Source organism: Candoia aspera, chromosome 3 (genome assembly GCF_035149785.1).
Source record: "Candoia aspera isolate rCanAsp1 chromosome 3, rCanAsp1.hap2, whole genome shotgun sequence".
Taxonomy (NCBI): Eukaryota; Metazoa; Chordata; class Lepidosauria; order Squamata; family Boidae; genus Candoia; species Candoia aspera.
Genome location: NC_086155.1, coordinates 155629575 through 155646993, shown reverse-complemented (window position 1 = coordinate 155646993; position 17419 = coordinate 155629575). Strand labels below are relative to the sequence as shown.

The 17419-nt window shown below is 41.0% G+C and overlaps 1 protein-coding gene across 1 annotated transcript in view; it reads left to right on the top strand.

Moving 5' to 3' along the window:
- The window catches only part of LDLRAD4 (low density lipoprotein receptor class A domain containing 4), a 289221-nt gene that overhangs the window by 120913 nt on the left and 150889 nt on the right, over nt 1-17419 (top strand). The window contains exon 3 of the mRNA XM_063299069.1: nt 12767-12907. Within this exon, the coding sequence (XP_063155139.1) occupies nt 12767-12907 (141 nt within the window). The remainder of the gene's footprint in view (nt 1-12766; nt 12908-17419) is intronic.

The window sequence follows — 17419 nt, the reverse complement described above, 5'->3', positions numbered from 1 at the left end:
AAAGGATAGTCTGAATCAATAGTTGAGTATGGTCACCCACACTCTAGCCTCCACTTTCATGAGGCCTGTGTCTAGTCTCAAGGTGTCATTAGAAACACATTTTGGGGCGTAAAGGGCTGATCTTCAAAATTTGGATTGTACAAATTCCAGTGGTGGAAAATTGGAGAAGCGGCCCCACTGGGCACCATAAAGAAGTTGCCCTATTGGCTTGGCTTTGAATAATTTGAGTGCTGCAGATATATAGTGATCACCTCTTGTCTTAAGGAATTTAAGGATGGCAGATGAGCTCCTCTGCACATTTTCAACAACATAGTCCCCCTGGGCTTTGCTACTGCTGGAAGAATGAAGGACTAACCCCCAGGTGTTTGAAACAGACCACCTGCTCAATTTTGTGGCCATCTATGTTCCAGGAGTGGCTCTTGGGCCTTTTGGTAAATGCCATGATTTTAGTTTTCTGGTAATTGTGTTCTAGCTGGTCTTCCTTGCAGTACTGTGTTAGTGCTCTCAGTGCTCTTTTATGGCCACTGGGTGTTCTTGAAAGTATTGCTGCATTGACTACATAGAGTAGAACAGAGATGTGTCTTCCAGCAAGTTTTGGGGAGTGAAAGTTCATGTTGAGGAGATGGCCCACCATGGAGTTTATATAGAAATTGAATAAGAGTGGGGCTGATATGCAGCCTTGCTTGATGCCTTTCTCAGTTCCAATGGCACTGGTGAGATGGCTCTTACTTTGAGTGAGGTCTCTTCATGTAGTATACATATTAAATGAAGTAGACATCAGTCAATCGAGGAGGCCTCCAGTTTTTCCCACAGTTTAGCTCTGGCTATGGAATCAAAAGCTGCTTTGACATCTATGAAAGTCGTATAAAGGAAGGTTGTGTTGCAGGAGGAGTATTTTTCAATGAGATGATGAAGTATTAGGCACTGATCAATGGTGGATCGGCCTTCCCTAAAGCCAGTTTTCTCCTCTGCAAGTATGGTTTCTTGTTCCACCCAGTCCTGGAATTTCCACTGTAGGTATTTTGTGTAGAGTTTGCTGATTGTGTTGAGGAGGCTGATTGGTCTATAGTTAGCAGGATCATCCTTTTTCCCTTTTCTATATATGGGGACAAGGATCGCAGCCCCTGGGTCTCACAACCCAGTGGCCAGTTGTGAGACCCTGTTTTTTAAGTTGGGTGCATGAGAACAGTTGGGAGTGTTGCTGCTGTACCAGCCCCCCTGCTGCGTGGCAACCTCCCTGCCTGAGCTGCTGGAGGCCGTCTCAGGGTTGGCGGTGGAGTTCCCCAGGCTTATGGTTCTGGGGGACTTCAACTTGCCATCCCTGGGGTGGGCCTCTGAGGCAGCTCAGGAGTTCATGGCTACCATGGCAGCCATGGGCCTGACTCAGATTATTCGAGACCCAACTTGAGACAGTGGCCTCACCCCAGATTTAGTTTTCTTGTCGGAGCAGTGGCAATGTGACCTGAGGGGAGAGTTACCGCTATCCCCATTGTCATGGTCATATCACGCCCTGGTGGCCTTGAGATTCTCTTATGCTGCCCCCCTCTGCAGGGAGGCAGGACACATTCGATTGGTCCACACCCGGTGACTGATGGACCCAGTAGGGTTTCAGAGGGAGCTGGGGGTTATACCTTGGGATCTGCTGCACGGTCCTGGAGTGGAGGCCCTGGCCACTGCCTGGAATAGGGAAGTGGCTGGGGCCTTGGACAGGATTGCGCCTGTGCGACCTCTCTTGCCTCATCATACTCGATGCTCCCTGTGGTTTATGGAGGAGCTGAGGGTTTTGAAGAGGATTAAGAGACGTCTAGAGCACTGCTGGAGGAAGACAAAGATCGAATCCAACTGAACACTGGATAGAACCGCTATTAAGGCCTACCTGGTGGCAATAAAAGTGGCGAAGCGTCAATACTTCTCCGCTCTTAGTGCGTCTGCAGAATGCCACCCCACTGCCCTATTTAAAATCACTCAATCCCTTTTGCGGAAGGTGGGTGCAGTGACCTGCCTACAGGGCCATGCAGAGGAGTTTTTGGAGCATCTGCAAGGCAAAATCGCTCGGATCCGCTCCACGTTAGACTCCAAGCGTGAGGCAGGGTCTGTGGAGATACCAAGGATCGTACTTACCATGTTATCTGGAAACAGTTTGATCCTGTTGGACCCGAGGAAGTGGACAGGATCCTCCAGAGAGTAAATGCCACTACTTGCCAATTAGTTCCATGTCCCTCCTGGCTGGTGAAAGCAGCTCGGGAGGTGACATGTGGTTGGGTCCAGGTGATGGTTAATACATCCTTGAGGGAGGGAGTGTTTCCAACTGCCTTTATGGAGGCGCTGGTACAACCCCTCCCCAAGAAACCATCACCTGACCCTACTGTACTGGATAATTTTCGTCCAGTCTCCCACCTCCCCTTTTTGGGGAAAGCGGTTGAGAAAGTGGTGGCATTACAACTCCAGAGGATTCTGGAGGAAACGGATTATCTAGACCCCTTTCAGTCAGGTTTCAGGCCTGGATATGGGACAGAAACTGCATTGGTCGCACTTATGGATGATCTCCGGTGGGAGCGGGATGGGGGTAGTGCATCCATCCTCGCTCTTCTTGACCCCTCAGCGGCTTTTGATACCATTGACCATGGTATCGTTTTGGGTCGGCTCAGGGAGTTGGTGGGCGGCGTAGTTCTGCGCTGGTTCACCTCCTTCCTCCAGGGCTGGTCCCAGTTGGTGGTGATAGGGGGGGAGAGGTCTGACCCTCGACCCTTCCTTTGTGGGGTGCCTCAGGGTTCAGTTCTCTCTCCTCTCCTATTCAACATCTACATGAAACCACTGGGCGAGATCATCTGTCACCACGGGATGAGGTATCATCAATATGCTGATGATACTCAATTATATATCTCCATCCCGGGTGAGGTAAGTGATGCTGTGACTGCCCTCTCTCGGTGCCTGGGGGCTGTAGGGGTCTGGATGAGGAACAACAGGCTTCAGCTGAACCCTGGTAAGATGGAGTGGCTGTGGGTTAAGGGTTTCTCCGTATCCGGGACTTTATCATCTTTAGTTCTGGATGGGGTTGCACTGTCCCAGACAGACCCAGTGCGTAACCTGGGGATCTTCATGGACTCACGGCTCCTGCTCACAGAGCAGGTAGCCGTGGCTGGAAGGGCCTTTGCACAGCTTCGTGTTGTGCACCAGTTACACCCTTTCCTGGATCAGGAAGCCCTTCGGACAGTCACTCATGCCCTTGTTATCTCCCATATAGACTACTGCAATGAGTTGTACATGGAGCTACCCTTGAAGAGTATCTGGAAGCTTCAGCTGGTCCAGAATGTGGCCACGCGGGCTATTTTTGGTGCCCCTAGAAGGGCGCACATAACACCTTTGCTACGTGAGCTGCATTGGATACCAGTTTGCTTCCGGGTCCAATTCAAGGTGTTGGTTATCACCTTTAAAGCCCTACATGGCATGGAACCGGGTTACTTGAGGGACCGCCTCTTCCCCGTATCATCAGCCCGTCCCACCCGATCATGCAGAGGGGGCATGCTATGGACGCTGTCGATAAGAGAATTCCATCTGATGGGGTCCAGGAGGCAGGCCTTCTCTGCAGTAGCGCCCGCCCTTTGGGACATCTTGCCCCCAGAGGTGAGATTAGCCCCATTGCTCCTAGCCTTCCGGAGGAAGTTGAAGACCTGGCTCTGCCACCGGGCTTGGGGCAGGGAGGAGAATCAACATACTTGGGGTTGGCTAGTGCCTTGAAGTGCCCCTCCTACATAATGACTGAAGGAGATCACAGCCATCTGAACTTTATGAGCTGGGGTAGCTGAGAAATTGTTTTAGAGGGATTTTGTTAGAATTTTATTGTATATTTATTATTCTGTATTGTAAACTGCCCAGAGTCCCTCCGATCGGAGGAGATGGGCAGTGACAAATTTGATAGATAGATAGATAGATAGATAGATAGATAGATAGATAGATAGAGAAAGAGCGAGGCCAGAGTGGAGGCCCAGAAGTCCAAGTTGTTTTTAATGGCCTCTGGAGGAATTAGATCTTTTCCTGGGGCTTTCTCTGGTCTTAGTTGAGCAACAAGGTTCTTGATCTTTAGCACTGTCACTGGTGCCCACATTGACAGATTTTCAATAGTTTGGCTAGTGCATCCACTTTCAGTAGAGATGTTCATGTATAGTTCCTGAAAGTATGCCTCCCAGATCCCTGGGAGGATGTGACAGTTCACCATGGATGGACCATTGCTTTGGGAGCTTGATGTGATATGCCAGAATGAGGCTGAGTCATTGGATTTGACTGCCTGAATGAGTCACGTCCAGTTGTTTTTCATGGCTTCCTTTTTCTTGTGTGCCAGCAGTTGTTTGTGTAGCTCTTCTGCTGGAAGAGGTCCTATGCAGCTGTCGGTGTAGTATTGTATAAATAAGCCTGGTGAGTGATAGCAAGAACTTTTTTGTCATTGACACAGTCCTTGTCAAACCATGGCTGTGCTGTTGTTGCCTCAAAGGTGCACTGTTACTACAGTTAGATGCTGGTGAAGCTCTTGGATAAGGGTGTGATAGTTCTACAAGAGTGCATCAGGAGACTCAGCTGATGTCAGGGCAGACTGTAGGCACTGTAGGCAGTCTGAGGCCAGTAGCTCAGTTATCATTTGATTTCGATGGGGAGTCCACTTGGCTTGGCAGTAAGTTTTTCCTGCTGGCATTAGAAACTTGGGAACAGGGGATATGATGTTGATCATTTGATATACAGGTTACTTAGCTGGTTTGATATGAGTAGGATCTTGCATAATGAGCCGCTATTTAAGAAAATGGAAGAGAGGATTTTACATTTACAAGCACCATCTGCAACATCCCTAAACGAGTCTCCTTCATCAGTTAGATGAATCCTACATATTACTGTATGCATATATATGAAATGTGAGAGTTACATGGCAATGATGTGCAGTAGATGACAAGTCAACTGGAGCTTCAATGAATGTGAAATAACTATGATCCCCATTCAAAACATCCCTAATTGATGGTAATATAGTCATTGTGACATGACTGTTTTATAGTGGCTGGAAACCATTTTTATTCAACCCCAAAATAATTAAATCAAAAGTTGTTATGAGTACCAATTCCTTACATTTCATGTAGAGGTTTCCCTTTGAATTTACTTTGTTCACAACTTGATTGACAAGAGCTGAAATGCTTTCCACTTCCTTTTGGATGTTTCCCTTCTGATATCGGGCTTGTGTACACTGTTTTGCCTACAAACTGCCATGATTGTTCTGGGTAAAGTAGATAGCATATTTCATGCTGGAAGTCTGGCAAATGCAAGAGCACCTGCTACCATGACTGATGTGATCAGTCCTTGTGATTGTTTTGCCAAGATCAATGTGAAGACAGAGTTGGCTTCTGAGCTAACTGTAGCATCTATTTGTATGTAAAAGTACAACTGAAATATAAAATTTTTACAAGCGAACATATTTAGAACAATGGATAAAAGTGTACTGAATTACACTGTATAAACTATACTGAATTAACTGATGTATAAAAGTATATTGAATTAATACAAAAATATTATTTGCCCATAACTGATATAAATTCCCTTCCCTTCCCACCTGCCTGCAAAAAGTTCTGCAAAAAGAGAAGAAGCATTTTTTAAAAAAAAATCACTAAACATTTCAGCTGCAACTGCTAATGCTTTCTATCATGGGTTAGAGATTGTTCTGTAACTGACCACTAAGGATTATAATTATGGCTTGAAACTGAAGAAGGAAGCAAAATAGGTTTGAAAAGTTATTTATAAACCACAATCCTGCTGGCTTGTCTTTAAAAATAGAATCACCCAATTTCTCCCCCCTCCCCCCCTTCTCATGTCTAGACAAGCTGCATAAAACTCAATTTATGAAGGTCTCTCTGGTGTGTCATTAGGTACAATTGTGAGTTAACTTTAGTTTACTTGTTAGTGTAATTCAAGGTCACTGGCTGTTCCTGACAGCATTGTTAGCATACCAGGTGATAGGATTGTTCCTAGAGTCTCAGGTAACAGCAGAGCCCATAGATGGAAGAAATGATGGTTTCTTCTAAATGGGTTTCAGTTGCAGTTAATCCCCCCAAAGTGCAGCTGCATATTTAAACCACTGTATGGATGATAGTCCCCATGTTAGAGCCTGTGTTCAGAGAATGGCCATGAATTTGAACTAACTAAACATTATTTTCAAGACCATAAGTGTATTTTCTTATCATTTAATCTCAAAGTAAGTACAGGGTGGTAAAGGAGGATTTTGAAACCTTGCTGTAATATCTTGGATCAAGACACTGAACTTGAGATAGTCACACACCTACTTCTGAAATGCCCTACTTATCCTTGGAGATGGAGTTAATTAATCCCCTAATCACCCATTGTCTGGACCAGTCCCAACAGGTTACACTGTATTTCTTATTCATTTGATCAGGACCATGAATCTCTAGAAAGATGGTCAAACTCACTGCAGTGGCAGTCAGAAATAGTTGGATCTGAACATAGTCTGGACATGCTAGTTTTTGTGAATCTGCATCTCCGTGCTGGACTTTTAACTTCATTTTTCTTTTGTTCTGTGACTGTATTTTCTCAAACAAACAAACCTGCTCTCTGTTATGGTCACCATCCTGACTGGAGTCCTCACATCTGCAATTTATATTGCTGAAAGTAATCCATTTGGTGAGCAGGATGAAAAAGAAAACGATAATACATTTTTAGGACATTTACTGGTGCTTAGTCAAACAGAAATATCCAGAAAAATTCATCTAAAACCATTGTGGATAATACAGGGTCTTATAAAAAAAGGAAGAGTCAAGCGTAACTGGGAAGAATAGTTCTGAATAAATGATTTCTCAGTGACTGATTTAAAGATAAGCATCCATTATAATTTGCTTTCTGCCAAATTGGAAGTATTTCCTGAAATAACAATTTTTAATGGATGAAAAAAGATTGCATGCAAAAGACAAAAATGCTATATACAAAAGATACCATTTAGCTTAATATTGATATAAATTGCTAAAACCTGAAACACAAAGCAATATTCATCAGTCTTTCTACTGTCATTCCCAGCAGAAAGTCTTACATATCCAGAATGACTCTTCCTAATGTTGAATAATTGTCTTCTTTAAAGACCCCAATACACAGCAAATTGATAATTTGACGTATAATGATGGAATCCACATTTTGGATATACAGTTCCATATCATATTCACATCCTTAAAGAGCAATGATGTTTGTAAACCAGTATTTATTAATTAATAATTGGAATATTAATTGAGCAAGGCCATATTTTATGGCTAGTATTTTCTCATCCATATTGCACTTCCCACATAGTGATTCTGCTAACCAGGCCCTTTGAACCTTCTCTGTGGAATCCAATAAACATGGACAAGAAGACACTTTATAAGGGAAGTGAAATTTTGAAAATAAGTTCTGGAATATATAATCAATCTGCTAAAGAAGTAGTCTTTCTCAAATCTACATGGACGTGCCCCTATTGTTTTGTTGGTAACATTTTGGAAGTAGTTTGCCAGTCATAATTTCTCGCATTTTTTCCCCCCAATGTCTCAGACTAGCCTACACCTGTAAGATTTTCTGGTGTTTTTCCAGCCATGTACCAACCACGTTCAGTCCTGCTTAGCTTTTTTAAAATCAGCAAGCCTGATAAGGTGCTGTCACCTGCTATGGCTAAATTATCAGCACAGCATAGTGTCTAAGACAGAATTAGATTTAATGAGTTATCTCTAGAATAAAATATTTCCTCAATTACTTTTTAATATTTATTAGGCTAGAAAAAATTGATGATTTTTGGAAAAATTTTAGACTTGGTTATTTTGTTTTTATAGCCATTTTTTTAAAAAAAATCCGACATAAAACAATTTAAGAGACTTTTGCTTTGAAAAAACATTCAATTGTTCGCCCTTTACCTCTAGAAAATTCTAAATGTGGAGGGCTAAACCTGACAGATCAGTGTATCCTATGTCTTCTTTTGAACCTGAATGTCCAGTTTGAATACCGTGCAGGAAGCTGAGAAGTGGTCTGTCCAAGAAGAGGCATGCCTGGGAGGGAAATGAATGAATCACGGCCTTTCCCGCATTCTTGGACTGCATAGTACAGCTCAATTTTTTTTTTCCTGAGTGCATTGGGAGAAACAGCATTCAACTATTGCAATTCTCCAGTTTGTTCATTGCCATCTGGCTTTTTAAAAATGTGGGCAGAGATACAGATTCATAGATTACTGCAGATTACAGTATGAAAGCTGAGACATTTTGTAGCTTTTTTTTTTTAAAAGATGAGCATAGCCACTAATAATTATATCTTTTCAAACTTGGCTATGTTCCAAGCAGACATAGAACTAGACAAGTCTTATTTTGGGTCAGTTCAAATAAAATATACATTATGTACTAGCATTTCTAACACCAAGTTTCTAACTGCTGTAAATGAAAAATGGGTTTAAAAGCAGCTGCATTTTTAAAAACCGAGGTTTATTTTTATGTGCACATACAGCATATGCTTGAATATACAGCAAGAAGCATGAAGACAAGTTTTCTTCACATTTATGATGAACATCTTCTGTTGTTCTAGATAATTCTACCACTCATCCTCTGATTTCATGTCTTTCAGATGTGGAAACTTTTAAAATAAAGCAAAATCCTGAAACACAAATTTAGTAATAATGAGAATGGCTAGCAGAAATTGTAAAACAATTGAGAGCTCTGTATGAATGAGAAGCTTCCTTACTAGGCATGGAAAGAAAAAAGCTCTGAGTGCTTGCTGAGCTTCATATACTGTGTAAAACAATGGAAGTTGTGGGGTATGTTCAGGGCCGCAACTAGGGTCTGTGTCACCCAGGGCAAACATGGATTCTGCGCCCATTTTGGCACCCCCCCCCATGCTCATTTTGGCACCCCACCAGTGCGGCACCCGGGGCACATGCCCCGGTTGCCCCCCATAGTTGCGGCCCTGGGTATGTCCACTATTCAAATTGGCCTTCCTTAAATGGAGAAGCTCTTTCCTTAGAGGCACCAAAATAAAGTACAGGAGACAGGGATAGGGAAGTGATTCCTATTTGCTCCTCTTCTGCAACCTTCTTCATCATTTCTCATGTGGCTCTGAAGTGGCCCCCTAATCCTTCAGGGCAGAAGGCACAGGAGGATCATGGGGGAAGAAAGAATTGAAAATATAAGTTCCTGGCCCCCTTCTTTCAGAATGGGACTTTGCTAAACAGGAGTCTGGATCCAAGTCTTTGTTTATAAATATAGCACTTTTTCCCCCCGTAGGACAGAAGTGGGGAACTTCTAGCCCATGAGCTCTTCCCATTCTCTCCACAGGAACTCCTGCTTTGCCTGAAATTTGCTCTGTATGCAAAGAGAAATGGGTAGCTCTGGACCCAGACTGTGAGCTATAATTCTACCCATTCAATAATGCTTGCAATGTCCTGTGAGGATGATGAAGAAATATGTATCTTGTGTTGTTGTTTATTCATTTAGTCGCTTTTGACTCTTTGTGACTTCATGGACCAGCCCACGCCAGAGCTTCCTGTCGGTCAACACCCCCGGGTCCCCCAGGGACGGGTCCGTTACCTCTAGAATATCATCCATCCACCTTGCCCTTGGTCGGCCCCTCTTCCTTTTGCCCTCCACTCTCCCTAGCATCAGCATCTTCTCCAGGGTGTCCTGTCTTCTCATGATGTGGCCAAAGTATTTCAGTTTTGCCTTTAATATCATTCCCTCAAGTGAGCAGTCTGGCTTTATTTCCTGGAGGACGGACTGGTTTGATCTTCTGGCAGTCCAAGGCACTCTCAGAATTTTCCTCCAACACCACAGTTCAAAAGCATCAATCTTCCTTCTCTCAGCCTTCCTTATGGTCCAGCTCTAGCAGCCATATGTTACTACAGGGAACACCATTGCTTTAACTATGGGGACCTTTGTTGTCAGTGTGATGTCTCTGCTCTTAACTATTTTATCGAGATTTGTCATTGCTCTTGTCCCAAGGATTAAGCATCTTCTGATTTCCTGACTGCAGTCAGCACCTGCAGTAATCTTCGCACCTAGAAATACAAAGTCTTTCACTGCTTCTACATTTTCTCCCTCTATTTGCCAGTTATCAATCAAGCTGGTTGCCATAATCTTGGTTTTTTTGAGGTTCAGCTGCAAGCCAGCTTTTGTACTTTCTTCTTTCACATTCATCTTAAGGCTCCTCAGTTCCTCTTCGCTTTCAGCCATCAAAGTGGTATCATCTGCATATCTGAGATTGTTAATGTTTCTTCCAGCGATTTTAATTCCAGCCTTGGATTCGTCAAGCCCAGCTTGTCGCATGATGTGTTCTACGTACAAGTTGAATAGGTAGGGTGAGAGTATACAGCCCTCCTTTCCCAATCTTAAACCAGTCCATTGTTCCGTGGTCTGTTCTTACTGTTGCTACTTGGTCGTTATACAGATTCTTCAGGAGGCAGACAAGATGACTTGGTATCCCTATACCACTAAGAACTTGCCACAATTTGTTATGGTCCACACAGTCAAAGGCTTTAGAATAGTCAATAAAACAGAAATAGATCTTTTTCTGAAACTCCCTGGCTTTTTCCATTATCCAGAGGATATTGGCAATTTGGTCCCTAGTTCCTCTGCCTTTTCTAAACCCAGCTTGTACAACTGGCAATTCTCGCTCCATGAATTGCTGAAGTCTGCCTTGCCGGATCTTGAGCATTACCTTACTGGCATGTGAAATGAGTGCCACTGTTCGATAGTTTGAACATTCTTTAGTGTTTCCCTTTTTTGGTATGGGGATATAAGTTGATTTTTTCCAATCTGATGGCCGTTCTTGTGTTTTCCAAATTTGCTGGCATATAGCATGCGTTACCTTGACAGCATCATCTTGCAAGATTTTGAGCAGTTCAGCTGGGATGCCGTCGTCTCCTGCTGCCTTGTTGTTAGCAATGCTTCTTAAGGCCCATTCAATCTCACTCTTCAGGATGTCAGGCTCTAGCTCACTGACCACAACGTCAAAGCTATCCCTGATATTGTCATCCTTCCTATACAGGTCTTCCGTATATTCTTGCCACCTTTTCTTGATCTCTTCTTCTTCTGTTAGGTCCTTGCCATCTTTGTTTTTGATCATACCCATTTTTGCCTGGAATTTACCTCCGGTGTTTCTAATTTTCTGGAAGAGGTCTCTTGTCCTTCCTATTCTATTGTCTTCTTCCACTTCCATGCATTGCTTGTTTAAAAATAATTCCTTGTCTCTTCTGACTAACCTCTGGAATTTTGCATTTAATTGGGCATATCTCCCCCTATCACTGTTGCCTTTTGCTTTCCTTCTTTCTTGGGCTACTTCGAGGGTCTCAGCAGACAGCCATTTTGCCTTCTTGATTTTCTCTTTCTTTGGGATGTATTTTGTTGCCGCCTCCTGAACAATGCTGCCAACTTCTGTCCAGAGTTCTTCCGGGACCCTATCTACTAAGTCCAGTCCCTTAAATCGATTCTTCACCTCCACTGCATATTCCTTAGGAATATTAGTGAGCCCATATCTAGCTGATCTGTGGGTCTTCCTCAATCTCTTTAGTCTGATCCTAAATTGTGCAAGAAGAAGTTCGTGATCTGAACTACAGTCAGCTCCAGGCCTTGTTTTTACCGACTGTACAGATGTGCGCCACCTTTGGCTGCAAAGGATGTAGTCAATCTGATTTCGGTGTTGTCCATCTGGTGAAGTCCATGTATAAAGCCGTCTCTTAGGTTGTTGGAAGAGAGTGTTTGTTATGCAGAGTGAGTTGTCTTGGCAAAATTCTATCAGCCTATGTCCTGCTTCGTTTTGTTCTCCCAGGCCATGCTTACCTGTAATTCCAGGTGTCATTTGACTGCCCACCTTAGCATTCCAGTCTCCCGTGATGAAAATAACATCTCTTTTAGGCGTGTTGTCCAGTAGGTGCTGCAGATCCTCATAGAACTGCTCTACCTCAGCGTCTTCAGCATCTGTGGCTGGGGCGTATATTTGGATCACTGTGATGTTAGATGGCTTGCCCTGAATTCGAATTGAGATCATTCTATTGTTTTTTGGATTGTATCCGAGCACTGTTTTAGCCAGTGTACTATTAATTATGAAGGCTACTCCATTTCCTCTGTTGTCCTCTTGTCCACAGTAGTAGATCTGGTGGTCATTTGATGTGAAGTGGCCCATTCCAGTTCATTTCAGTTCACTGACGCCCAAAATGTCTATCTTTAATCTTGACATCTCACCAATAACCACATCCAATTTGCCCTGGCTCATAGATCTTACATTCCAGGTTCCAATGGTGTGTTGATCCTTAGAACATCGGATTCGCCGTTCACCACCAGCACCGTCGGCCGCTAGCCGTCCTCTCGGCTTTGAGCTAGCTGCATCAATGTATCTTGTAGTGGTTGACAATAAATACAAAACAAATACTAATAAATGTGACAAAGAGGTTTAAACAACCACTTGAATGCATTGGGAGAGACCAGCCAACAAGCCTGGAAAATAACTGGTACTCATATATGGATATCAGGCCATTGTTGACTGTAAATGTCTAAGTTGTTTGTGGTAGATATGGCTATGTTGACATTCATTCTGCCATTTAAATTATTATTAAATTATATTGAACAGTAGTATATGTCCAAGGATCAAATGAATAGGAAAGTCCTTCACTGTCATAACTTATATGTATACTGAATATGTTGTATTACAGTTTATAGATCTGATATACAATGAAATAGAAAATAGATTGTATTCATATGTGCTTTCCTTTTATCGTGTACTTTTTCAGAGTGCAAATTCACCTGCACCAGTGGCAAGTGCTTGTATCATGCCTCACTGCTTTGTAATGAACAGAATGATTGTGGGGATAATAGTGATGAAGAGAACTGCTTACTTGTAACTGAACATCCACCTCCAAGCATCTTCAGCTGTGAGTACTTGCCAATATGCTGGTTATACAATTTGCTGTGAATTTTGTTATATTTTGTTATTGCTGGTGAAGTAGAAACCTGTCACTGTATGTAACTATCACCACAACATAGAATAAAAAATATAGTCATAGTTGTTATTTGTCATTTTCTTTCTTCTCTATTTCTATGCTTTATCAGTACAAGAAATTATCAGCAAAAATGGAGGGACTGTGAATTTCACTGTTTACAACACTAATTTCTCAGGATTATTGATACAACTCTATAGAGTATGCTAATGTGTACATGTCTGGGAAAACCAGAAGATGCCAACAGTTTGTCAGTGACAGAGGATGCAGGATTATCTAGGTTGACTGGGAGTATCCGTGTGGCACACTGCTAAGTATTAGCAGCCATTGCCAGAGGGATTGAGTAAAATTAGTCTGGTCTTTATATTGTCTGCCGTGAGATATGTGTAGATTTTGACCTTTTAAAACAAAGACGTCTGTTTCAGACTTCGAAAGACACTTAGGGTGTTTTGTGTTTTGTCCAGTTTTATTTTTGCTGAAAATCTAAGTGTTTATAGGACACTAAGTGTTTATATCTAAAACATGATGTATATTTTAATAGTCTTTCAGTGCAATTCAAAGTGAGAGTTAAAAATTATTTTGATATAATTCCAAACCATATTTTCACATCAGGTTTTAAATGCAGAGAAATATAGATTCTAATACTGTATATATTCCATGACAATATGGCCTTTCTGATAGTATTAAAGTAAGGATTTCCTTCATGTTATTCAGAAAGATTATTTAAGATAGTGATTTTCTTTTTCTTTTTAACTCTGTTTTAAATAATTGAGGTAAATATTTTATAAGTCATTTAATAACTCATGCAAACATATAAGAGACAATATAATCTTTACTAGCAGGACAGAATATAACCCTGTTGAGTTCAGTAGCTGAGTTGAAGAAAAATCCTGTGTTTTTGTTCAAGGATTTTGGAAAGGTTGTTCAGAATGACATACCATATATACTCCCAGATGAGCCAAGAATTTTAGGTGCCAAAATATACCCCCCAAATTGGGTTTGGCTTATCTGCAGATGGGCTTATTTGCAAGTATATACAGCAATACAGTACTTTTTTAAAGTACCCGCATATCCTGTATATACTTGTGTATAAGCCCACCCATGGATAAGCCAACCTTTGAATTTTTAACCAGCATACCATGAAAAATGTGCCACCTGCGGATAAACCAATTGTGAAAATTGAAGCATATGAAAATTTCAAGGGTGGCTGATCTGCGGGTGGCGTATTTTTCACTGTATTTTGGTTAAAATTTAAAGGGTTGGCTTATCCACTGATGGGCTTATACATGAGTGTATAAGATATGTTTAAAAATGAATTAATTGGAGCCCCTTGGGTGACCTTGGGCCAGTCCCTCTCTCTCAGCCCAACTTACCTCACAGGGTTGTTGTTGTGGGGAAAATAGGAGGAGGAAGGAGTATTCGGTATGTTCGCCACCCTGAGTTATTTATAAAAATAATAAAGGTGGGATAAATAAATAAATAAATAAATAAATAAATAAAACAAAACAAGAAGCTCTGGTGTCATGGCCATCATATTAACAATCAGTATTTGTTTCTACATTTTGTGATGTACAAATCTTGCCTTTTGTTGAAAATTAAGTGTTCAGCTTTAGTGTGATGAAATTAGTGAGGAATCATGAGTCTCTATAATTTACTAGAGATGAGAGACCAATTATACCTAATAGGCTAAGTGATAACTTAGAAAGTATGTGGTTTCCTTGGAGAAGAAACTTTGAATACATGGACATAATGCATGCAGGTTTCAGAAGTGTACAGTATAAGATGTGATTGAGTTTTTTAAAAATGGAAAAGGCAAGTTTGGGTAATTGCCTGGATGCCAATATTAGCAAAGGAGTTTTCTGTCCATGGTCTTGCACTGTGTTCATCTGCTAGCTGAGATAATTTCCAGTTTATATTCCATTACTGAGAAGTGGTTGAACCTGTCCCCATTTGTATTTGCTTGCTGCAAACCTGAGCTTAAATAAAGAAGTCTGCCATTGGATTTGACCTTAGTATGGCACCTGACTGGAAATGTTCACTGATGTGCTTTCTCTATCTCTATGGTCCCTAAATTTTTTGACTCTAGACTTTAAATAAAAAGTACCCAGCTTGCTGGGGAAGGTGACGACTGGGGAAGACAATGAATGGCAAACCACCCCGCTATAGTCTGCCAAGAAAACATCACGAAAGCAGCATCCCCCCAAAGGGTCAGACGTGACTCAGAGCTTGCACAGGGGACCTTTCACCTTTTTCACCAGACTTTAAATACTGGGATCCTTTTAACAAACAGTTGCAGTTGTCTTATAACTGAAACTGTAGATGTGTCTAAAACATTTAAAGATTTGACTATCAGATTTTGCAGAATACCTTTTAAATTTGAAGTGATTTCACTTGCCTCTAAATACAATGTATATTAATATTCTTTTACTTTGTACATTAATTTTTGGGTAGGAGCTATTTTTACAGTTTTACACAATAGCATAATGCCCCAAGTGGCTGTACATTCATAGATGAAGACTTATTTCCCATCCGTATCCCTTGCTAAGTGCAGTCATATGCATACAATCGAGTGCTGCGTGTGTTTCCATTTCCCAACCTTCCTTTGGGACCATACTTATAAAGCTCTTTTGGAAAAGGTCTATCTTGCTGATCAGCTGTTGAGCAGGGCGTTCTTCTGCTGCACCTCCTTTCTCACCAAAGAGCACATTGTGGATTTTCAGCTTCTTTTCATGCAAGCTTTCTTGGCTTGGAGCCAGATAGAGGAGGATGCTAGATTTTGTGCATTAATAGATTCCAGATGTTTTTAAGCGTTCCACATGTTGATAGCATTGGGCCAGGTGCAGTGATAGAACAACTTGGCCAGCAGTTTTAAATTACTAGGGAAGCTAAATACTGCACATTCAGCAGCACAATTAATTAATACATTGTTACAGTTACTTTAATTATAGCATTCTGTATTCTTGCATTAGATATATCCTTTGTGAGGAATAGTTAACAACCAAATATACTGATGACAGAAGTGGTAAGGATTTGTCATCATATAATTCTTACCAGATTTGGTGCAATATGCTTTAATTGTTGTAAAACTTGGCATTTCAAACATAATTGCCACGATCTATCATTAATATCATAGAAAATTAGGGGTAAAGAGATATAGTCAATATTCTTTGCAACTGGAATACAAGGAAAACAAATATGTCAATATAGTTTTATAGCTTCTTTTCATAATTGCCCACTGTAGGGGAATATACATTTACTTTCTATTTTAGGTCAGGGTATGCAGACTCTAAGGAGAATACAGATAACACAGAGGAATAGCTGTATGAAGAAATGATTGACTCACAGAATAGTGACTTCAAAACATTTACGGAGATTGCATCTTTCCTCTTCCATGCTCTTGCAGCCCAAGATAATTGCAGCTTGATAATTCTGCAAGAAATCTTTGCACCTTTGTTGCATTGGCCTTGTTCACTGTACAGAGTTAATTTGTGTGCTTGGAGTACAAGGACATCATCAGTTCCTTGCTGATTTACAGAAGAAATGCTTTGATGAATAAGACTTTTGCTCATATGTCAATAAAATTTGACCATATTGTGTGTTATATGTCTTCATACTCAAATAATCCCTGAGGTACTATATATTCTACATCCAATTGAAATAGCTTAAAATAAAATATTGACATTTTATGAGACTCGAATAGGAAGTTACTTATTTCGACCAAGGATAAATTGGTAAGTGTATAGGTAGATTGTAGTTAAGTAGACAGACAAATAAATAAATAGGTGGTAGATAACCAGATATTTTTTTTGTAAGGATTACCAAGTTTGAAAGTGTAAATACAAACATTTACTTATTAACTTGCTAAACAAATTGGAGAAAGAGAAAAAAAAATCTGGTCCAGGGATTTGTTATATTTATTAACCTACAAAAACCGATATATCGTTAATATTATTCTTGCAGAAAACATTGGTGCTGCTATGCCAAAAATACTTTCATGCAGCCTGTGTTTCATGATATTGCTCCAGGAGAGATGATGGATTTTACAAATATGAGGTCTATAATTGTAACATGATTTCTTGCTCGTATTTCAAGATTTAGAAATACAGCCAGGATGTAGTTAGGAATGAAAAATCTCAGATTATAAAATTATGGTTCTGTTCAAGTACTTAAATGTTAAAAAGTAATTATAAAACAATTGTGTTGTTATTACCATTTTGTGTGATATATTTGAAAACTGTACGATATACACCCCCAAAATTTTGTGAATCCTTTTCAAAATATCATATGCAGAATTAATAGGGTTTTGCTGAAGTGTGTGTATGTTTGTTCACAAATTTGGTGGGTTAAGCAACTTTTAATGCTCCAGGTAAATATCCTTATAACACATTTCAATGGATTTAGAACACGTTTACAATACATGAGAGATTATCTGCATGTAGCTCACAC